The following is a 19,670-nucleotide window of genomic DNA, read 5'->3' on the forward strand; positions in this document are numbered from 1 at the left end:
GAGAATGAACGGAGAGTTTCAAACATGGAAGTGAAAGGAAAACCCTTACGAGGGATACTGAAACTGAGATGGGAATGCCAGTTTAGGAAAGCTGTCACACATGAAGATAAGAGACATGGAGAGACTTGGCTGTCAAGACATCCTACTTAAAGTGGAAGAACAGTGAGAGCTCACCTTTGAATGCCATAATAAAGTTGTGAATGCAGACCACTGCTATATCTGAGTTTATCATGCTGCCAGGTAGACAGGTGGTAAATACTGTGTGCCATCATGTACTTCACTCACCCTTTCCTTGTCTAATGGAACTGCCATGGGAAGTCTTGGCTTAGGATATGACAGGACAGCATAAGTACTAGGAAAAATATGATATAACAAAATTTTGCAATTACAAACTATCATTAGCCAATATATTATATATAGTTATATATATCATATGAAAATAATACAATATATACAAATTACATCAGTTCAATGAAACTATAAGCTAACCAATACATTTTACATACAACATTTGAAGATAATTCAAATAACTGATTTACCAACTACTGAATGGAACTAAAGATGCCTGTACATATAATACACACTGCCTGCAATAACTATAAACATTGCATGGATATTATGCTTTATTTTAACCACAGGCAGTTCATGGACTAGCAAAAACTTAACAGGGAAAGAGTGTTCAGATATCTGCAACATCTAATTATTGTATCACAATTATTTTCAAGTTAGGAAACTATATAAATTTTAATTCCTTTACGTAATATCAACAAGCAGAATTATGATCCTGTCAATTCTATGCAGAAAAAGAAAGATGGAAGTGGGGGGGATAAATCAATTGCCATTAACTATTAAATATCACTGTGGTGCAATCTTTCTTACAAACAACTGTTAACTCAATTTGTGTTTATACATCTACATTTAAATACAGCTGTGAACAACTACAATGAGTTCAGCTGAATCAGGAAACATCTTTACATGATGTAATCTCAAGAAAAAGAGAGGAATGTAATAGAATTTTGCTCCTATCTCCCATCATAATATACTATCATATATCTGTATGATTTATTTTCATGTGGACACTGGATAACTATTGGCTAAACAAATAAGGCATCTTTTTCATCACTAGTAAAGCTCTGCTGACAATTCTGTTATACAAATGCCCCACTAATAAATCCTTAAGAATTATGGTCATCCCAATTACATTATTAACAATATCCTGGACGAATGAGTAACACACTTCAACATTCACAAAATTATTCATGTGATTCGATCCTAATAAAATTTGATATCTTCTGCATGATGGAAAAAAATTATCAATTAAAAATTTCTAAAATTTTTAAATCAACATAGAAATTTCATATTACAGTACAAGATGAGTGCTCACAGTAATAGTGACATAGTTATCTAATTTGGGACTATTTAATGTGAGTATTTGAAATGATACTGACTATATGTAAAAAATATAGTGTAATAAACATGTACATAACAGTGAAATATACTTGTGTCTGTCACCAGCTAAATAAAATCTACTAGCAAACAGATGTAGAAAATAAGCCAGTAATTCTTGTGCAACAGACAGAATCATAACAGAAACCTTTTTGGATGCAAAATAATTAAACACTTTTCTGTAACTTCCTTGTAATAATAATGATATAAAATGACACTAAATTTTCAATTTATATACAGAAATAATTGAAACTAAGTATGGATATATCTTTGGTATTTTAAAAAAAATTAACAATGAGCTTATGTAAATATAGAATAAATCACACTTTGTAGTAACACTCATGGTACTTATTTTGTGTTTCATTGTATCACACAGCGTAAGTGCCAGGGTAAATCAGTATAAGTTTCAAGAGAAGTATGATTGTTCTTTATATTTCACATTACATGTAATATAACAAAAGCAGCACTTCTACCTTATGTCTAAATTGTCTGCATTTTTTAAACCAATAAACCTGATTTGTGGCTCTAAACTTGGTTATCATTTCTTGAACTTTTAGGAATGATACACTTCACATTCACACTGGTGATACATAATATGAAACATATTTAAATTTGTTACTATTAAATTAACTAACCAAATTAAATTGTTTATATCAAGTTATTTGAAAAAAACTTCACTTCTCACTACTGAAATAATTGACTGGGTATTATCTTTCCAATGCTAATAATTTATTTACCCTTGTTCCTGGAAGCAAAGCAGATAGCAGTCACAACATGGCAGAAAATAACCAACTCCAACAGAAGTTATGCATTTTATATTATTTTGTATGTTAGATCCTGGCACAGATAGCAACAGTGCAGTTCAGATTTAACACCAGTTAAACATGTTTCTTTCTCAATAAGCAGAGCCAACACAGTTACTTGAAACAATCCAATTCCATAGGTGTGTCAAAAACCAAGTTTTAATCTTTACTGTACACCACCTCTTCCAATTAATGCATACATTTATTCATCAAAATTCTGTTGTGTTCTAATGTCTTTTATAATAAAACTGTTAGACTGCTGGAATGTCAGAAATCAACTCATTTACCAATGAGAGCCCATGGTTTGCAAACCATGATATAGTTGTATTACTTGATGATACCAAATCAGACATAGGCTGAAAGGATGCAGAATATATTAATATTCTAAACACCAGTTCATTGGCCTAAAGGAAACAGTTTAATTTTTCAATTGCCCCTACTCCCTCAGACTGGCAAGTGCTCTGCTGTCATTAAAGTTTCTTCCCCTCACACAACATGTAGTGAGGTCAGATAACTCTAAAATAATTAGTCATGTAATATTATAATATAGATGTAACAATGCCATAAAATAAAATATCTCTTTTGTTGTAATCTGCACACATCATTTGGGTTTACAACTTTAAGTTACTCTTCTGTAATAAATGTAACATGCACTCACCACAATTAATGGCTCACTGAACTTCATCTGTGGACCCTTATGATCTCTTACACTGTTCATTTACTGGCCATCCCTGTTGTGGCACAATGGCACCAATTACTTGGTTATCAACTAAACCTTCTATGTAACTGTCTGGATAAAAATCTGATCTCCTTAACATTACTTTCTATTGATCAAGAATGAAAACATTAATTCCATGTGACAGCAAGTAACCTCTAAATCTCTGACTCCCTGTTCACAGCAATGCTGGAATACTGTCTGTTCAACAAGCCACATTTTATATACATTTAGCACATAAACACCCCTTTACTGTTTGGTTCATACATCCTGACAGTAGTGATCATCTGCAGAATGAAATGAAATGAAATTAATATTGAGCCAGTAAGTAATGAAATCAGTAGATTAATTATTTTCAAGGGGATCTATGAGCAATTACTGAATGTTGTAAAAATGTGTGTGGTATTACCAGTAATAGTGACTAATTTTCCAGATGTTTTGTTTGAATATGTTACATTACAGTTACAGAAATATAACACATTATAACCTTGAAATGTTTAATAGAAATCCTGTATTCACAATGCTATGTATTATACAGAAAGAAGTTTCATGCCAGTATAAAAGCAGAATTAACCATAGTTCCAAGACTTGTTATCAGTAAAGTACTAGCAGAATCCTAACAATTGACAGGGTCTCATCATCAGCCAGTTACAAACCTTGAGCTTGATTACTAACATGCTAGAGAAAATTTTCAAAGACATTACTTTTTGTGCCATGAGCACACACACACACACACACACACACACACACACTGCTGTATGGGCAGACATATGGAGAACAGTTCTGAAACAAACTGTTAAAAAATAACGAAAAAGATAAACAATATTAATTAAAATACTAACACATGACTAATTTCTGGAGAAGACAAGGAAGTTTGAGAAGGTGCCATAACAAGGATCCCAAAGACATAAAGGTTTACTTATGTACATAATATAAGAGATTCAGTTTAAACCCCGAAGAAATCATCTCACACTATGCTGCTTGCAGTAGAAAAGAAAATTCCAAATTCTTATAGCTTACCTTCAAGCTCTTATTATGGAAATTTTCAAATTATTCTGCAACATTGACATGTGAAGGCTTTAATCTCCTGTATGCCTTTCAAGTACAGAACTAAATTACACCACATGTGGATGAACATGTTACACTTTCCAACTGCAATTCTGAAACTGTATTCTAATATGATTCTCAGATATTTAAAAATTTCCCTAGGTTTTTCCAATGGATATTAGTGTAGTATGTGCTGTACCATATAAAGTCTACATTACTAAAACGCTTAATCTGTCTCCACATACTGGTATGTAATACCCTATTTGTTGTTCCTTGTCACCTCATGGTATATATTTATCTGATCTTGTGGGTACTTTTATTTATAAAAACAAAATATTCAACATTTTGTTATGAAAAAAAAATAAAATGTGAAATTCAGAAAACAATTTTGTATATATAAAATGCAATGAAGTAACATCTTTAATAATATACATGTACTTTGCATGTGTTAGCTATGTAACAAATTCCTCAAAACAAATCATATGAATAATATTGCATTTAGAAAAACTATGTACTGCAGAATATGAAGATGAACTTCATATACCTGTATTTTATATAGGGGTCAATATGTTTTTTTTTTTGTAGGAGGGAGCTGCTTTCTGTGACCACATGTATAGTATGAAAAACAAATCATCCAAACAGGTGAAAAGAGCCAAGTCAGAACTGTTGTACATGCCTGAAGGTGCAGGATGTGGCCTCTTTTCAGTGATAGTTTTAAATGAATGCCATAATTTGTTTAAACTAAACATACACAATTTCCTGCCTCTCTGATGAATAGATAGGAATGAACAATGAACAGAATGAGCAAAAGTGGAAAACAGTTTCATCATACCTTTGAATAAATTATGAAGGCTCACTGTAATCAACCACCAGACATATCTCTTCACATCATGCAGCACAGTTTCTTCAGGTCCGAGTCAAAGTCATCATCAAGGTCTCGTGTGTCGGGTGTCTTACCAGCAACACTGGGCATGTACTGCAGCTGACATAAACCTTCTCGTTCATAGAACAACATGTATGCAGAACTAGTATCCATCTGATTCTCACTCACTTCCTACAAAACAAACAAGTAAAATTTCACAGTTCAGATGAGACATGGGAAGTGCAAAGTTCATTATGTGAGCCATACTGACTTTTGAGCTCTTGGCTGATTCTTTATCACATTTATGTTGGAGACTGCCCATTATCTGAGGTGTACTGGAAATACACAATGTATCAGAACCTCAGAATCATTTGTCTGTGCTACATCTGAAGCACGTATGTACAAAACCAGCTATACTCATGGTAGCAGTCTAAATATAAATAAATTAAGAAGATTGCTGTCTTCTGGGTTGTTGCGCTGTGTAGTCTAGTTTATGTCCACCGTTTCAAAAGTCATGCTGCCTCCGTCATCAGGGCGATGAAACAGTGGACATCTACCAGACTACACAGCACAAGCCAGAAGACAGCAATCTTCAGACTCACAGCTGTGAAAACCTCAAATCCTACATATATAAATTACTTTAATTCAGAGTAAAAAAGTACCAATTCTCTTTTACTGTTATTCTCCGCAGTGAAACTGGTGTGTGCATTATCATGGTAATTCAATACTGAACCACTAACAACCACTTTATTACAATGAGAGAATGCTGACCTTCTAACTTAGGAATTAGACAACTCACCTTGCAGCTGCTGTCATTATAGCAGTACCATTTTCCATTTGGGTTACAGGCATAGCTTACATAATGACCACCTCCCAGGATACCAGAATGAGACTGTCAACAAAAAACCATATTCTCTCTGATTTAAAGCTTTCATAGTGACTAAACTCAATAAAAATCTTCTCAGGCAACCAGTTGCATGGGGGAAAGAAATGGTTCACAAAACATTGGTCACTTCATGTAACCTACTGACATGGCTAATTGACCAAGAAGATTTTATTCATTCAATCTGGAAATAACAGTTTCACAGAACCCTCATTGATGCAACAGTTTACATTGTTGATATTTATGGGTTGCAATGCCGTGGACTCATTGGTAGATACCAACATTTTGCAAAAATATACTGTCTCTATTCACCCTTGAAGAAGGAAACTGTATACAGTGAAACCTCTATCCATCGTTCCCGGAACTATCGTTTTCCCGGATGCATCGTCCGTTTTGTTCGGTCCCGAATACATCCCATATAAAATAATGTTACATTTTCCCGCTTCTATCGTTCCTCGAACTATCGTTTTATCGCATCGATCATTCAAAAATCTTAGTCCCGGCCCACAATTTTCCCGCAATGATCGTTTCTGAGAATTTAAAATGCTGGGTTTTGAGATAAATTATTACCGAAAGACGCACAATGTTTTTGGAATACGCAGTAGCGGTAACCTGTTATGTCGCCCAACCAGCACAGATTCTTTTGGAATGAGGGTTAGCGGTGCAGGGGTGATAGTTGGAGTGAATGGCGGTGCCCATTGTCAGAAATTTTACGATTTTAATTTGGGTGCACTCATATTTCGTTCCAGCGATGCCAGATGGCATGTGCAGTGTGAATTTCTTCACAAATGCTTTTATTATAAGTACAAAGGAAAGGCTGGCGGCACTTTTCATTCTTCTGGTTCATCTCGTTTCCAGCGGTTCAGGGTCTTCTACAGCTACGTTTCGTTGAGTTCGGCAGTAATAGTATTTCCATTCTTCCTGTTATTGTCCGCAAAGGGGGTTGGAGTGGTGAGGAAGAAGAAGACGACGAATGCGAGCCCGAAGCTTTGCCGAGTTTTGCCAAAGCACACGCTGCATTGGCGAAAGTGAAGTCGTTCTTTTATGCGCTTAATATTAGTGAACGTGACGAGGAAAACATTTTGAACGTGGAAAGTGCTCTGTTTGGTCTAAAACGTAAAGTTTCGACAAACCAGTTGTCCATTAAAGACTTTTTTGGTAAAAAGAAGTAACTTTGAAAGAGAAACATTGTTTTTTTTTAAAATTTTTAATGCTTTCCCGTATCTATCGTTTTCCCGCATTCATCGTTTTTATTTCCCACCCCCGCCGAAAACGATGCATTGAGGTTTCACTGTATTTCTCTAAAATCCTGATATCTACCTGTATGACATCACAACCCAGAACAACAACTCACCAACAGTTTTTATTACTGCAAGATTATTAATAAGAAGGGTAACATACTCAGTTAAAAAGCAAGTATGACGAATGGCAGGTGGCAGGCACTGCCTATAGGGTGGTTTTCACTTCTATAACCTGGCCAAAATCAAAGAATGTTGTTAATAACTTAATTTTCATAGGGTACCACCTAATACAACTAAATCCCAGTTACAATAATTTGACTTGCATTCCAAGGGTACCTGGTTTGAACCTATGCTAGAATCCAAATAGGCAACAACTACAACCTCCCCAACTATTTTCAGCTCACTATACATAATAATAATAATAATAATTCATTTGTCCCTATATAGCTGTGGCAGTTGAACAAGCTTTGTTAAGCAACATATGAAGAAGGGCACCATAAGAGATAGTATGTGAATTATACTCACAACAATGGCATAGAGATGATACTTGAGATCAAATGGATCAGTGCCCAAGTTCAACCTGTGCTGATGGAAGTCCTGAAGAGCACTGTCAGTGACTGGGGTACGAACCAAGGATGTGGATTCTAACCGTTCTCTTGCCAAAACAGAAAGGCGAAGATTTGGGACATCACCATTTGCCAAGTTTCTCTCTGCATAAAATTGAGATATGACTGTGTTACTATGATTCTGAAGTGAAATAATTGTTTTCAGATAAAGGAGTTTAGCATTTGGCACTACAGAAGCACTTTAAAAATAAGCCAGTTTTTAATATAAAAATTAAATAATAACAAATTTCTTTGAAGACAACACAGAGAATCACTAAAAGACTGGTTTCATTCTATAAATAGTTAATTATTCTGCATATTAACCACAACTGCAACTGAAAGCTCTTATCATTCCGTCATTAATGTCTATGTTTTCCTTCAGTCCTTTCTAAGCTACAAACAAGATTTTTCTGAATAACATGTGTGAGTGCCACATTATAAACTTAAATGCTTACTTTGACTGCAAAGATCTGCCTCTAATAGTCCATCCTCAACTTTGAATGCTTCTAAATTCCTGTCTTCTGATGATATTACTTCCTGTCCCCCATTGAGGGCAAGTGGTGAGTAGATGAAGACTCCACCCACTTCTTCGAACCTCAGCCTTTCCAGCTCCCTGTGCCTCACTACTGTATGTTTAGGTACAGATGCCAAGTAAGCTGTTGGATCGAAGTCTTTGAAAGGGAAATTCACCACCTTCTGAGACTTCACCCATTTTCCATTGACAAACTGGAACCTTTTTAAGTGAACAATCTGCAAATAAACCCACAAAAAATTTAGTCAATGATACTCAATAATCAAGTGTGGCCACAAACTATTTCCATAAATATACAAAAAAAAATCAAGCAGATTTAAGTTTTGATCACACTTCTGTTTCCATTTTGTAATTTCTTTCTTTTCTACATAAAAATGTTCCTTTCACTTACTTCAGTTTTCAGTCCTCTGGTATTAAAGGTCCTGGCCTCTGCCCAAACACTGAGGTAAAGAAAAGTATTTCTAAGGGAATTTCTGTCACTCCTAACCACATGATGAAGGCAAAAATAATGGTCAGCACAGCCTAATGTGAGCTCCAGACCAAGATGAGGACCTAATATTCTTAACCCCTTAAGTCTTTAAATCTATATATGTGAATAACTGTATGGCCAGCAAATCCAGATAATGTGTTTATGGACTTATCCATCAGCATGTATTCTTCATTTTGTTTTATTCATTCTTAACCTTAGAAAGGCACTTCAGATATCTAATACTTACAAGAATTGGAGGCAACCTCCAAATTTGCAGCTTTTTGCTGGCGAGTTGGTGCTCTCGACACTTGGAGCAATAATACTTTTCATCCTCGCCTAGGTGCTCCTCTTTGGTGAATGCTTCAAGGCAATAGTCCAGATTGATGGGCTCAGATTGCTGCTGTTTTGTGAGAGCTACACTCTCATGCTCAACATAAACCTGCAACACATCAGTTCCTGCCACTTAAACATCTAGAACTGATATTCCAGAAAATATAAGGTAATCTGCAAGAAAATTATGTATGCATATGCAAGATGAATAGTAGGAAAAGGAAGGGGCCAAAAATAATGATAAGAGACAGTGCCTATTGCTTCATCCATGCTGCAAACTTTACCATATTCTGAGAAGACTTCAATTTTGGATAGAGGAAGATCACGTCATGTATTAAATAAGTGGAAACATGTGCTCCACCAGAGTACACATATCTTCCGCATTCATTGTCTGCAATTCTGTATACTTCATTGGTCCTGATGTTCATTACGCGTACCCCCGGGGGTACGCGTAATGAACATCAGATAAAAATCTACTGTTCCAATTTCAATTACTACAGTGATCAAACTCAGAGAGAATCAGAAATTAATTTTTCTTGCACCACAAATATTGACCACAGCAAAAAACGGTTCAAAGAAAAGCTGCAGACTTCAATGAGCTCTATATTTTATTTCATATACCAATCTTGTTTGCACAATGAACAATTTTCGAGAAAACCAATAAAGTTTAATTTAAACTTCATGTAAAGTAAGGTTATAATAGACTGATATAAACAAAATTAAATTTTCCTCTACAAGTTTTAGCACCAATTGTTTGAATATTTATTTATGTCAAAATTCATTCAGTAATTTAGAGATGAAGCATACAGAATTACAAACTATATCCCCATTATGTATTCATTTAATTCTGTCCTTGTAAAATATGCATATTTTACTGTGCTGCCTTCTTTCATGCAATGTGTCTGGATCACAAAACTTGTAAGTGCTCCTTCCTTTCCCTGCAACATATTTACAAATTTTTAACCTTATTACATTTTCTATATGGATTTGGAATTTTTAAAGCACCTTCTGTCCATTATGTGATCAAAACATCAAAACAAATTTAAGGCATAAAAGGACAAAATGTAGCATAACAGTTTCCTATGGATCCATGTCTACATTAAATCTGCTTTTATTCTGACTTGATTCTGTTCTCACCCTTTCTTGTGATGTCTGATAACGGAGATGTAATGCTGTGGGATCCCAATCAATGGCAAGATGGCTGCTACCAAAATTGAATTCAGCATCACAGCATTGGATCCGACAGCCACGACAGAACCTGTACCAGGGGCACCATGCACACTGTGAACCGTCTTTCTGTACTGCCTTCAGGACAAATGGGAACTCATAGCCTAGACTGTCATCACTGTTAAGAAAGAAATTACAAACTGTAGTTACCCTTCGGACTCAGAACCAAACCTGGGACTTTCCAGACAGGGAGCAAGCATATTAAACATTCAACTTCAACATTTAATGCAGTCAGAGGAGATGATGCTCAGTAATGAACTAAATCCATGAAGCAGAGCCCTTCTTGAAAACAAATAGTCACTCAGTTGGTCAATAAATTCCCTACCTTTCATGGAATGTAAAATGTTCATTGTGTTTAGAGCAGCCTACAAATGAACCCTATCCTGAGTCAGTCAAATACAGTCCACCCCCCTCCCTCAAATATTTCTTTACTATTTATATGATATCATCCCATTTACATAGATCTTCCAAGCAGTCTCTTCCTTTCAGGTTTTGCATCTCAATTTTTACATGCATATCAAAAATCCCAAATGTCTGTGGATCTCAGAACATGTTTTATTTCCGGCTTCGATGAATTCTGCCAGAAGTTTATCAACACCTGGAGATTTGTACTATTTAAATGTTTCAATAGTATTTCCAACCTCAACACAAAAGGTTCAGGTGCTTTTGGCTCAGTTGTATGCATTTCAGTCTGCCTAAATTCATCAATTCCACATTCATTTAAAAGATGACTCAATAAATATTTCTATCCCTTCAAAACATCTGGAATTTGTAAATATATCAGACATGTCCCTGTATAAAGGTAATATACCAAATAATTTTAAGTTTTCTAATGGTCATTTCCTCACACTCAAAAGTTCTCCCACTAAAACCAGGATATAGAGTCTTCATTTCAATCCTCTTCAATGAACTTGTTGCTATTGCAGTATTCAAGTGGCAATTTATAAGAGTATGAGCTTTATCAGTGACTACTTCTTACAGGCTGCATGGCCAAGATTCAGAATGCAATAAGGAATTTTACTACCGTGACCAGGAATGGCCTCCAGCAACTGCTTAAGTATAAAGGGGGTTGAACTCCATGGCCCCTACATTCCTCCTTAAAAAAGCACAGCTCACTGAACAACTAATGATAAAAAGAAACAAGTTTATAAAAAAATTGGCATCAAATGCAAACTGAAGTTAATTTATTACGAACTGAATGTGTCTTTAAAAGGTTATTCTCAGGTGTATCAACCAATTTACTTGTTATAGCATAAGCAAATTAGATACTTTTCTGTCAGAACAATATTGTAAAAGAAGTTGCTTATACTATAAAAGTAAATTGGTTAATAACCCTGAGGATGATGTTTTAAAACGTTATTTTTTAATTAATGTACCTTCAGTTTATGTTGTAACCAACAGTAATTCTTATATGAATCTGCAACAGTATGCATCCTAAAATGAAAACAGAGTTTAATTTATGTACCAGTCCTGAGCATGATTAGGGGCTGCAGTCTCTGATGGAGGCAAAGGAGATACAAGGCGAGCCACCTGGACCCACACAGCTTGGTACAAATCCTGATGAGTGGTTGACTCACAACAAGGAACAATGAGAGGCAGTCCAAATAAGCTTGGCTTGGTCTTTTGTGATGACATGAAGTAAACATCCTGTCGGATCTGAAATCAATTGCAAAAATATAAAGTATAGAGCAATGTATGCTTTCGAGAAGCCTTTGACAATAGCTGTAAGATATTAAACTTAAAACCTTGCATACTGTGTAGTGTATTGAAATATAAAGCAGAGTTTATATACCCTACACATTTTTAAAACTGACAGTAACGGCCACGCATCATTGAAGTTCACAGGCACAGACAATGCAACCATGGCTCACTGTAGACCAACAACGGCAATCAGACCAGTGGACATAAAAGCTAAGTGCCCAATACAATACACTGACTCCTGTACAATCAACGTCCAGTGAGGTGTTACATAAATATGGTTTTTGTAAAATACATACCTTTTATGCCCTGTTAAAAACCATAAACTTTTTGATTTGTATTACATGAATTAAATTGTTTTTTGCCATTGATGATGACCTCTTGAGGTCGAAATGCATTTGGCATTAGTGTCCTTCAAAGTGTAAACAGTTTTGTTTGTATACATGCTGTAAGATATGAAACACATTTATTTTAACATGTTATGTATTTTCTCCAGTTAGTTCTGCTTCAATAAAATAAAGTGTCTGTGTATCTACTAGTGCAGTGGTATTCAACCTGGGGTACACGAAGACATCTTAGGGGGTATGTGAAATTTAAGAATATATATATATTATTTTATGATAAACACTGAATAATCAGGAATGTAATTTATTTAATTTATTTTAGATGTAGATTATATACTATGTTTAACTTGAATTATACACCAACAACTTTCAGGGTACAAAGTTAAAGGGAAATTATATCTGGGTGTACGCGAACAAAAAAGGTTGAATACCACTGTACTAAGGTATACTCACCAAAATTTAAATGGAAATATACATATCCATTAAATATTTTTCAATTATCCACTGAACTTTACTACAAAACAAACTGCATGGGCTTAAATTCAATCTACACATATAAAATCCAACATATGTATGTCATCCTAAAAGGCTACACTTGTGTAGGCCCTATAAACGTCACAGCCAATGTCTGTCCATAAGGCTAAAAGCCATCTTATAGCATGTATTATTGTGGTCTCACCTTTGTGTTCACATTTAAAGCTTGATATTACAATTAAATTCACTGAATTGGTAAACAATAACAATACAGTTTATATAAAAAATTAAGGCAATTCCAATTTAGTTTCCAATGGGTATTATACCATTTTCACATAAAATTCAAAATTTGATAAACCAGTTTTTTGCAAACTTGTATCAACTGAAGACTTATTTAGCATCAAATGGCATCAGATTATGAATGTCCAGTAACTTCAAAAGGAAATGTCCATGGCCTAGTTCAAGACATTCTGATATTTGGCTGCAGGAACTCGGGAAAACCACAAAAGCCTTATTCATATAATTGGTGACCTGGTCATGATTTTAACCAGGTACATCCCCTGTAACAGTCAGACACAGTATGGTTGCGATAACCTGTTTTGTTTGCAGGAGAAAATTCAAGTTTGCAAAAATATAAAGAGAAATTAAAAGAAGGAATACATATACTATTTCCAGAATGAGAGATATAAAAAATCCTACAAGAAATAACTGCCAACCATTCACTTCTCTTTACTGGTTCTAGCATCAGAAATATAGGCAGTCAACTAGTGATAACTGAAAGGCAGCCATTTATCTGCAAACTTAACACACTACACTATATAACACAAATGATACAAAACCTACTCACCATCTTTCGATGCAAAGCAATAATGAAGCCATGAATTGGGCCAGGCAGCGTGGTCACAGTATCTGTGTCACTTAGCCCTGCTAAGCTTCCTGAGCTAGCTGAGCTGTTCCCACTTGACTGATGCAGCTGTGATACTGGTGACAGCTCATCCACCATTCCGATGCTGGAATTTGATGCCGGTGGTGCAGATGAAGGAGTGGCGGAAGATGACTACAACATGAGCAACCCCACACAATGAGTTCAAAATATCGGAATCAAATATTTGACTCGTTAAAAAATTTCCAGACATCTGTATCTTGAATGTTTAAATACTGAATATTAGAAAAGGCTGCACAACATTTCAAAAGCTTCTTGTTTGTCATAAATAAGGAATGCAATGAAAGTCTACAATCAAGACATGTATAGCTTGCTTGAAGTTCAAGATATCTAAACATACACTTTTTGCTCACAACAGACTGAAAATTTATTGACAGCAAACACCTGTAAACTATGCATGAAACATACACATGAGAAGCCTGGAAAAATATTTTAGCAATTATATATACAAAACGTAACACCACAACCCATGCAGCATATAGCACTACTGCAATAAACAAATAAATAACTAAATACCTTACTTCAGGAAAGATATTTCAGAAAAATAAGACAATTAAGAATAACACTAAAATTAATAGCACTAACAAAACATTTCCTCTGCAGTAATTGTTAACATAATGATAAAACATGCAAATAAAAGCCTGTGCAACAAACATTTAAAAATAAACTTCAACTTTTACATAACAACTAAATTATATACACAGTACATATTTCATTAACCGAGCAAAACACTAAATATGAATTTGAGAAGCCTATAATCACTCAGCTAGTCAAAAGATTCCATGCATTTTATGGAATCTGAATGTAACTTATTTTGTTCACAAGATCCCACCACCAAACTCTATCCTAAGCCAACCAAATCCAATCCACACCATCCCAACCTGTTTTCCCTATATTTATTTTAATATTATCCTCCCATCTTCAAATCTGAGAAATGGCACATAAAATCTAACCAACTACTAACTAACTCCAAGGAGCAGAGTCCTTGAGAAATCAACACTGCTTTTCAAATATGTTGTTTTTAATTGATGGGTCTTATATTTAACACTATTAAACTTTCTATTGGCAATTCCCAGTACACTAAATGCTCCTGACTTGTGCTTTGTGGTAGAGATCTTGAAAGTTGGCATTCTGTGAAAGCTAAGTAATTAATTTTGGGTTATTAGTACCTCCAAAAATATGGAGTCCTGACAAATACATAAAAGCAGAAGAAATAATCACCAGTTAATTTACATTTAGACTTTGGGGTTGCATTTTAGAAAGAACTTCCCGTATCACTATACATACACACAAATCTGCAAGTGTGGGTGAACTGAATAAATATAGAAACATGATATTGGCTTCCACAACTAACTCATCTGTTTTTGATGTATTAGATACTTTGAACCTCCCAAGTTCAATAAAATTAAATTATAACAGAAAAGTAATCTCAGGTGCCTCAATAGCTGGTTGTCAACAGGTTAATTAAAACAAAGTTAGACATAATACAGGCAAAGACCAACTAAATGATGCTGTAACATACATTAAAATTACAAAAAAAAAGTGTGTATAAGAAGAAAGTGTACTTAGTAAAAGAAATCTCACAAACCTGGCTTCTGAAACCTGTGTATTAATTGCTATGAAAGAGCTTAACCACTACTTATACCAAGGTAGTCGGTTTGCAGCAATTCTTGCCAATGAGGTTTTCAACATTATTATTCTTCAATATGTCCAAGTACAAAAATCAGAAACTGCATATCAAGCAAACTGAGTATCCTCAGTAGAGAGTGGAAAATAAACAATCCAGTTATATAATACTGATGGTGCAAGGAACAGATATAATTAAATATGAGTAACATGGTGTTCAGTAAGTCCTAATCATCCTTTATGTTACATTAGATATCAAAGGGGCAATCTGAAAATAACTTATCCACTTTCTATATTTTCTCCTACTCCATTAAATGAAATTAGGCAAAGATAAAGATTATAATGTTCTTCTGGGTTTTGGTACTGTGTAGACTTGTCAAATTCCAACATTTCAGAGAAACATACCATCTCCATCTTCAGTGCTGAAGTCAGCCCTGAAACAGTGATGAGTCTACACGGTGCAAACACCCACAAGAACAATAGTCTCATTGTCATGATAACCCTATATGTTACATAGCTAAACATGTCCATGTCTAAACACCATATTACAGAAGCCTAAGGAGAGGTGATCATGAAGTTCTATATGCATCAAAACTTGGCACAAGTTGAAAGTGAACAGACAGCTTCATCCTGTGGGTGCCTTTATCCACAGAAGAAGAATGGAAAGGGAAAAAAAAGGAGAGAGAGAGAGCACTCCTGGTTCCCACCAGACAGGACTTAAGGTGGGTCTCAGAGCCATTACAGACATGGTAGTGACAATAAAACCCTAGTTGTTCTGTATGTTCCCATCACTTCATTGATTGAGCTATCACAATTATGATGATCTACTTTTAACAATAAAAATAATATATTGTCCATTTCCACACAATAAGAGGTTGTACAAATTATAGGCTCATATACTGTATTTTACAATACTGGACAGCATGTTTTGTTCGTAATAGAATTTAGATTTATAACCACAGTACAGATATAACTTGCACATTTAATGAAAAGAAACAGAATTTTATTCCAACTCAATGATCAAGATGTATTTATCTGTCCATCCATCCCTCACTTCAAATAGATATCAATATTATAGGATCCAATTGACTGACTTTCTTGTAAGTGGTCTATATATGAATTTGAGGCCAGCACAACCTTGTACTTTTCAAACTCTCTATAATCAAAATCACCAACATTGCATCCATGCAAACTTGTGTGGTAGAAATTAAATTAATTGCTTGTAAACTAGCATAGTGTTCAGAAAGTCTCAGGCTTGATTCCAACCACTGCTACTAATAGAATAAAAAAAATTGTTGGTAAAATGATGAAGACACGAGTAGAGCCAAATCCTGAAATGCTATGAAATTCAAATGTCTCTGCCAATGTATAATGTCTACATTACATTAACAATTATCAAAAACTATAAAATAGTTGTAATAAAATTAGCATCACTCAAAATGTAATTATTATTATGCTACTTGCTTACGGAAATGGAAAATAATCTAGTAATGGTAATGTATTATAAATATGTCTATTAGAATTTGCCTAACCCTTTGGAACACAAAAAAATGCAAGTTAATTCATGACACAAGTTGTGAGTACTCTTAATACAGTGAAACCTCGATGCATCGTTTTCGGCGGGGGTGGGAAATAAAAACGATGAATGCGGGAAAACGATAGATGCGGGAAAGCATTAAAATTTTAAAAAAACAAACAATGTTTCTCTTTCAAAGTTACTTCTTTTTACCAAAAAAGTCTTTAATGGACAACTGGTTTGTCGAAACTTTACGTTTTAGGCCAAACAGAGCCCTTTCCACGTTCAAAATGCTTTCTTCGTCACGTTCACTAATATTATGCGCATAAACGAACGACTTCACTTTTGCCAATGCAGCGTGTGCTTCGGCAAAACTCGGCAAAGTTCGGGCTCGCATTCGTCGTTTCTCGCTCTTCTTCAACGCTCCCTCAACCTTCGCGGACTATAACAGGAAAAATGGAAGTACTATTACTGCCGAACTCAACGAAACGTAGCTGTAGAAGACACGATATGAACCAGAAGAATGAAAAAGTTTCGCTCGCCTTTCCTTTGTACTTATAATAAAAACATTTGTGAAGAAATTCACACTGCACATGCCATCTGGCATCGCTGGAACGAAATATGAGTGCACCCAAATTAAAATCGTAAAATTTCTGACAATGGGCACCGCCATTCACTCCAACTATCACCCCTGCACCGCTGACCCCTCATTCCAAAAGAATCTGTGCTGGTTGGGCGACATAACAGGTTACCGCTACTGTTTATTCCAAAAACATTGTGCGTCTTTCGGTATTAATTTATCTCAAAACCCAGCATTTTAAATTCTCAGAAACGATCATTGCGGGAAAATTGTGGGCCGGGACTAAGATTTTTGAACGATCGATGCGATAAAACGATAGTTCGAGGAACGATAGAAGCGGGAAAATGTAACATTATTTTATATGGGATGTATTCGGGACCGAACAAAACGGACGATGCATCCGGGAAAACGATAGTTCCGGGAACGATGGATAGAGGTTTCACTGTATATGGCTTTTTGCTTCACCTCAGTCAAGATAAATTATGGTATTATGCTGCCTTAAAACAGGCATTTCTGTCAATCATCTCTAATTATTTAACCATTTATTTTCACAATAAAGTCACAGATGTAAGATTATGGAAAGAAGGGATGAAAAATGGCAAAAGCAAATGCAGTAACTAGCATGACAGGTAAGATACTGGGACAGGAAAAACAGTCCTGTTTACTGGCTTGAAACCAAACAGTAGAGTAAGGAACACCATACCTTGAAGCATAAGAATGCAGCAGGCATGCAGAAACTGTGGTGCCACCTTACCTCCACAGTGGTGGCAGCTGGCACTGGAGGAGGTTGAGAAGGACTTGATGATGCTTCAGAGGACTCATCTATTACAGTTTTACTGTTAATGGGTTGCTGTTTTAAACAACTAATGTCTCCTCCAATACTGTTGCCAATCTTCGTCATTCCTGCCAAAATCACATTCAAAGCAAGGCACAGTTTCATTACAGCAAGTTTTACTGTACAATCAAAAATACTCTGGTTCTAATATCATTTATTCTAAAATATTCAGTACTTATCTTTCTCTAGATAATGGGAACATTAATCACAGTTTGTATTAAAGCAACTTCCATCTTCTATCTCTGTCACATCATTCCCAATTTTTATCCAGTCCACACACCAGTATCATAACTGTATTCATTAAACAAAACAATGTTGCTTGCTCTAAGTCCCATTTTCATATTTTATTTTCCTTTCAGCTCAATCATACAAAATATATTTCTGACCCCTGCTTTCCACTTATTTTACCTGCTGACTGTTGTTTGGGCTGGATGGAACGTTGAATTGCTGTGAAAGTCTGTGCTTCTCTCTGTGATTTGAGTGAACACAATGACAGTCGCTCCTCCTCCCCACCTGACAAGGAGCCTGAACTCATATTCTCAGGCAGTTCATATGCATACAATGAACTGCTAGCCAATGTTTTTATCTTCTGGTCATCTGGAGGAACATTCTGTAACAGCAAACCAAGACTTTTCTCAGATACAATGGGCCTTTGACATCCATCATTAACTGGTTCCTCAAAAGTGCAACAGACAACGAACTGATGGATACACAGAAATATACTTCTGTGTTACGATGACAGTTTGTTCCAGAGAAGTCATAAACTTGAGCATCAAACTAATTTTTTGTGGAAATAAACACCAATAAAGACTAGCCTCAACATCGTGAAAAATCCTCTTTGCCTTGTGCTTTATCAAAGTGGAATTCACATTATCTCCCTCACAAAAAATTGTCTAGAAATGGTTTGAAAACCTCTTATTAGGAATGCTCCTGTTAAATTGACACTATCGAGCACAGATTACCAACTGCTGAGTGACAGGAAGTGAAATATATGATGTGAGGCAAGTGGAAAAATGATGATGGATATGAGACCCTACAATAGATAACTTTGGCAGAGCTGAACTCTACTCCTATACCATTAATGCATGACAAATTTCTGAGGAAAAATAAATTGCCCCTTTATGCAATAAAAGCTGAACTATTTACATACAACTATGAAATATTTGTACTAGAGTAAGTTCTTTCTCTTCCTGTTCACTTGCATGCAAACAATTGGTACTTGTAAATAACCATGGCAGCATGCTCATCTGATATGTAATTATCTGAAACTTCAAGAGAGATACACACCCTGATCTGGGCTGCTGTGACCTCAGCTAGCCTGAGGAGATGAGCTGGAATCCCACAGAGGCCAGACAATGCACTTTTCACACTGCTGTACTTCTCATCCATATTCAGCCTCAGGCCATACTTCACAGGAACTGACCCATCCAATCGGATAACTGTTAGGAAATACAGGTAATAAACTCCTTTCAAAATATAATTATGCACAGTTAT

General features: G+C 35.4%; 1 protein-coding gene across 4 annotated transcripts in view; it reads right to left on the reverse strand.

The window, feature by feature from the left end:
• Positions 1-377: 377 nt before the first annotated feature.
• The window catches only part of Usp32 (Ubiquitin specific protease 32), a 32,462-nt gene continuing 13,169 nt past the window's right edge, over positions 378-19,670 (reverse strand). Inside the window, exons 18-29 of one of the 4 annotated variants that reach the window (XM_087356488.1) lie at positions 19,464-19,615; positions 18,585-18,786; positions 18,045-18,247; positions 13,524-13,733; positions 11,626-11,816; positions 10,071-10,278; positions 8,851-9,042; positions 8,058-8,352; positions 7,523-7,707; positions 5,673-5,765; positions 4,844-5,065; positions 378-3,251 (exon numbers count right to left, since the gene is read on the reverse strand). In XM_087356488.1, the coding sequence (XP_087212614.1) occupies positions 4,895-5,065; positions 5,673-5,765; positions 7,523-7,707; positions 8,058-8,352; positions 8,851-9,042; positions 10,071-10,278; positions 11,626-11,816; positions 13,524-13,733; positions 18,045-18,247; positions 18,585-18,786; positions 19,464-19,615 (2,102 nt within the window). In that variant the 3' untranslated portion in view covers positions 378-3,251; positions 4,844-4,894. Of the gene's footprint in view, positions 3,758-4,843; positions 5,066-5,672; positions 5,766-7,522; positions 7,708-8,057; positions 8,353-8,850; positions 9,043-10,070; positions 10,279-11,625; positions 11,817-13,523; positions 13,734-18,044; positions 18,248-18,584; positions 18,787-19,463; positions 19,616-19,670 lie in introns of all 4 variants that reach the window. The other 3 variants (XM_087356487.1, XM_022085097.2, XM_087356489.1) reach the window with 3 other exon arrangements.

This window comes from Zootermopsis nevadensis, unplaced genomic scaffold (genome assembly GCF_977971745.1).
Source record: "Zootermopsis nevadensis isolate Lab colony 2312 unplaced genomic scaffold, Znev_1.0 Znev_ptg000027l, whole genome shotgun sequence".
Taxonomy (NCBI): Eukaryota; Metazoa; Arthropoda; class Insecta; order Blattodea; family Termopsidae; genus Zootermopsis; species Zootermopsis nevadensis.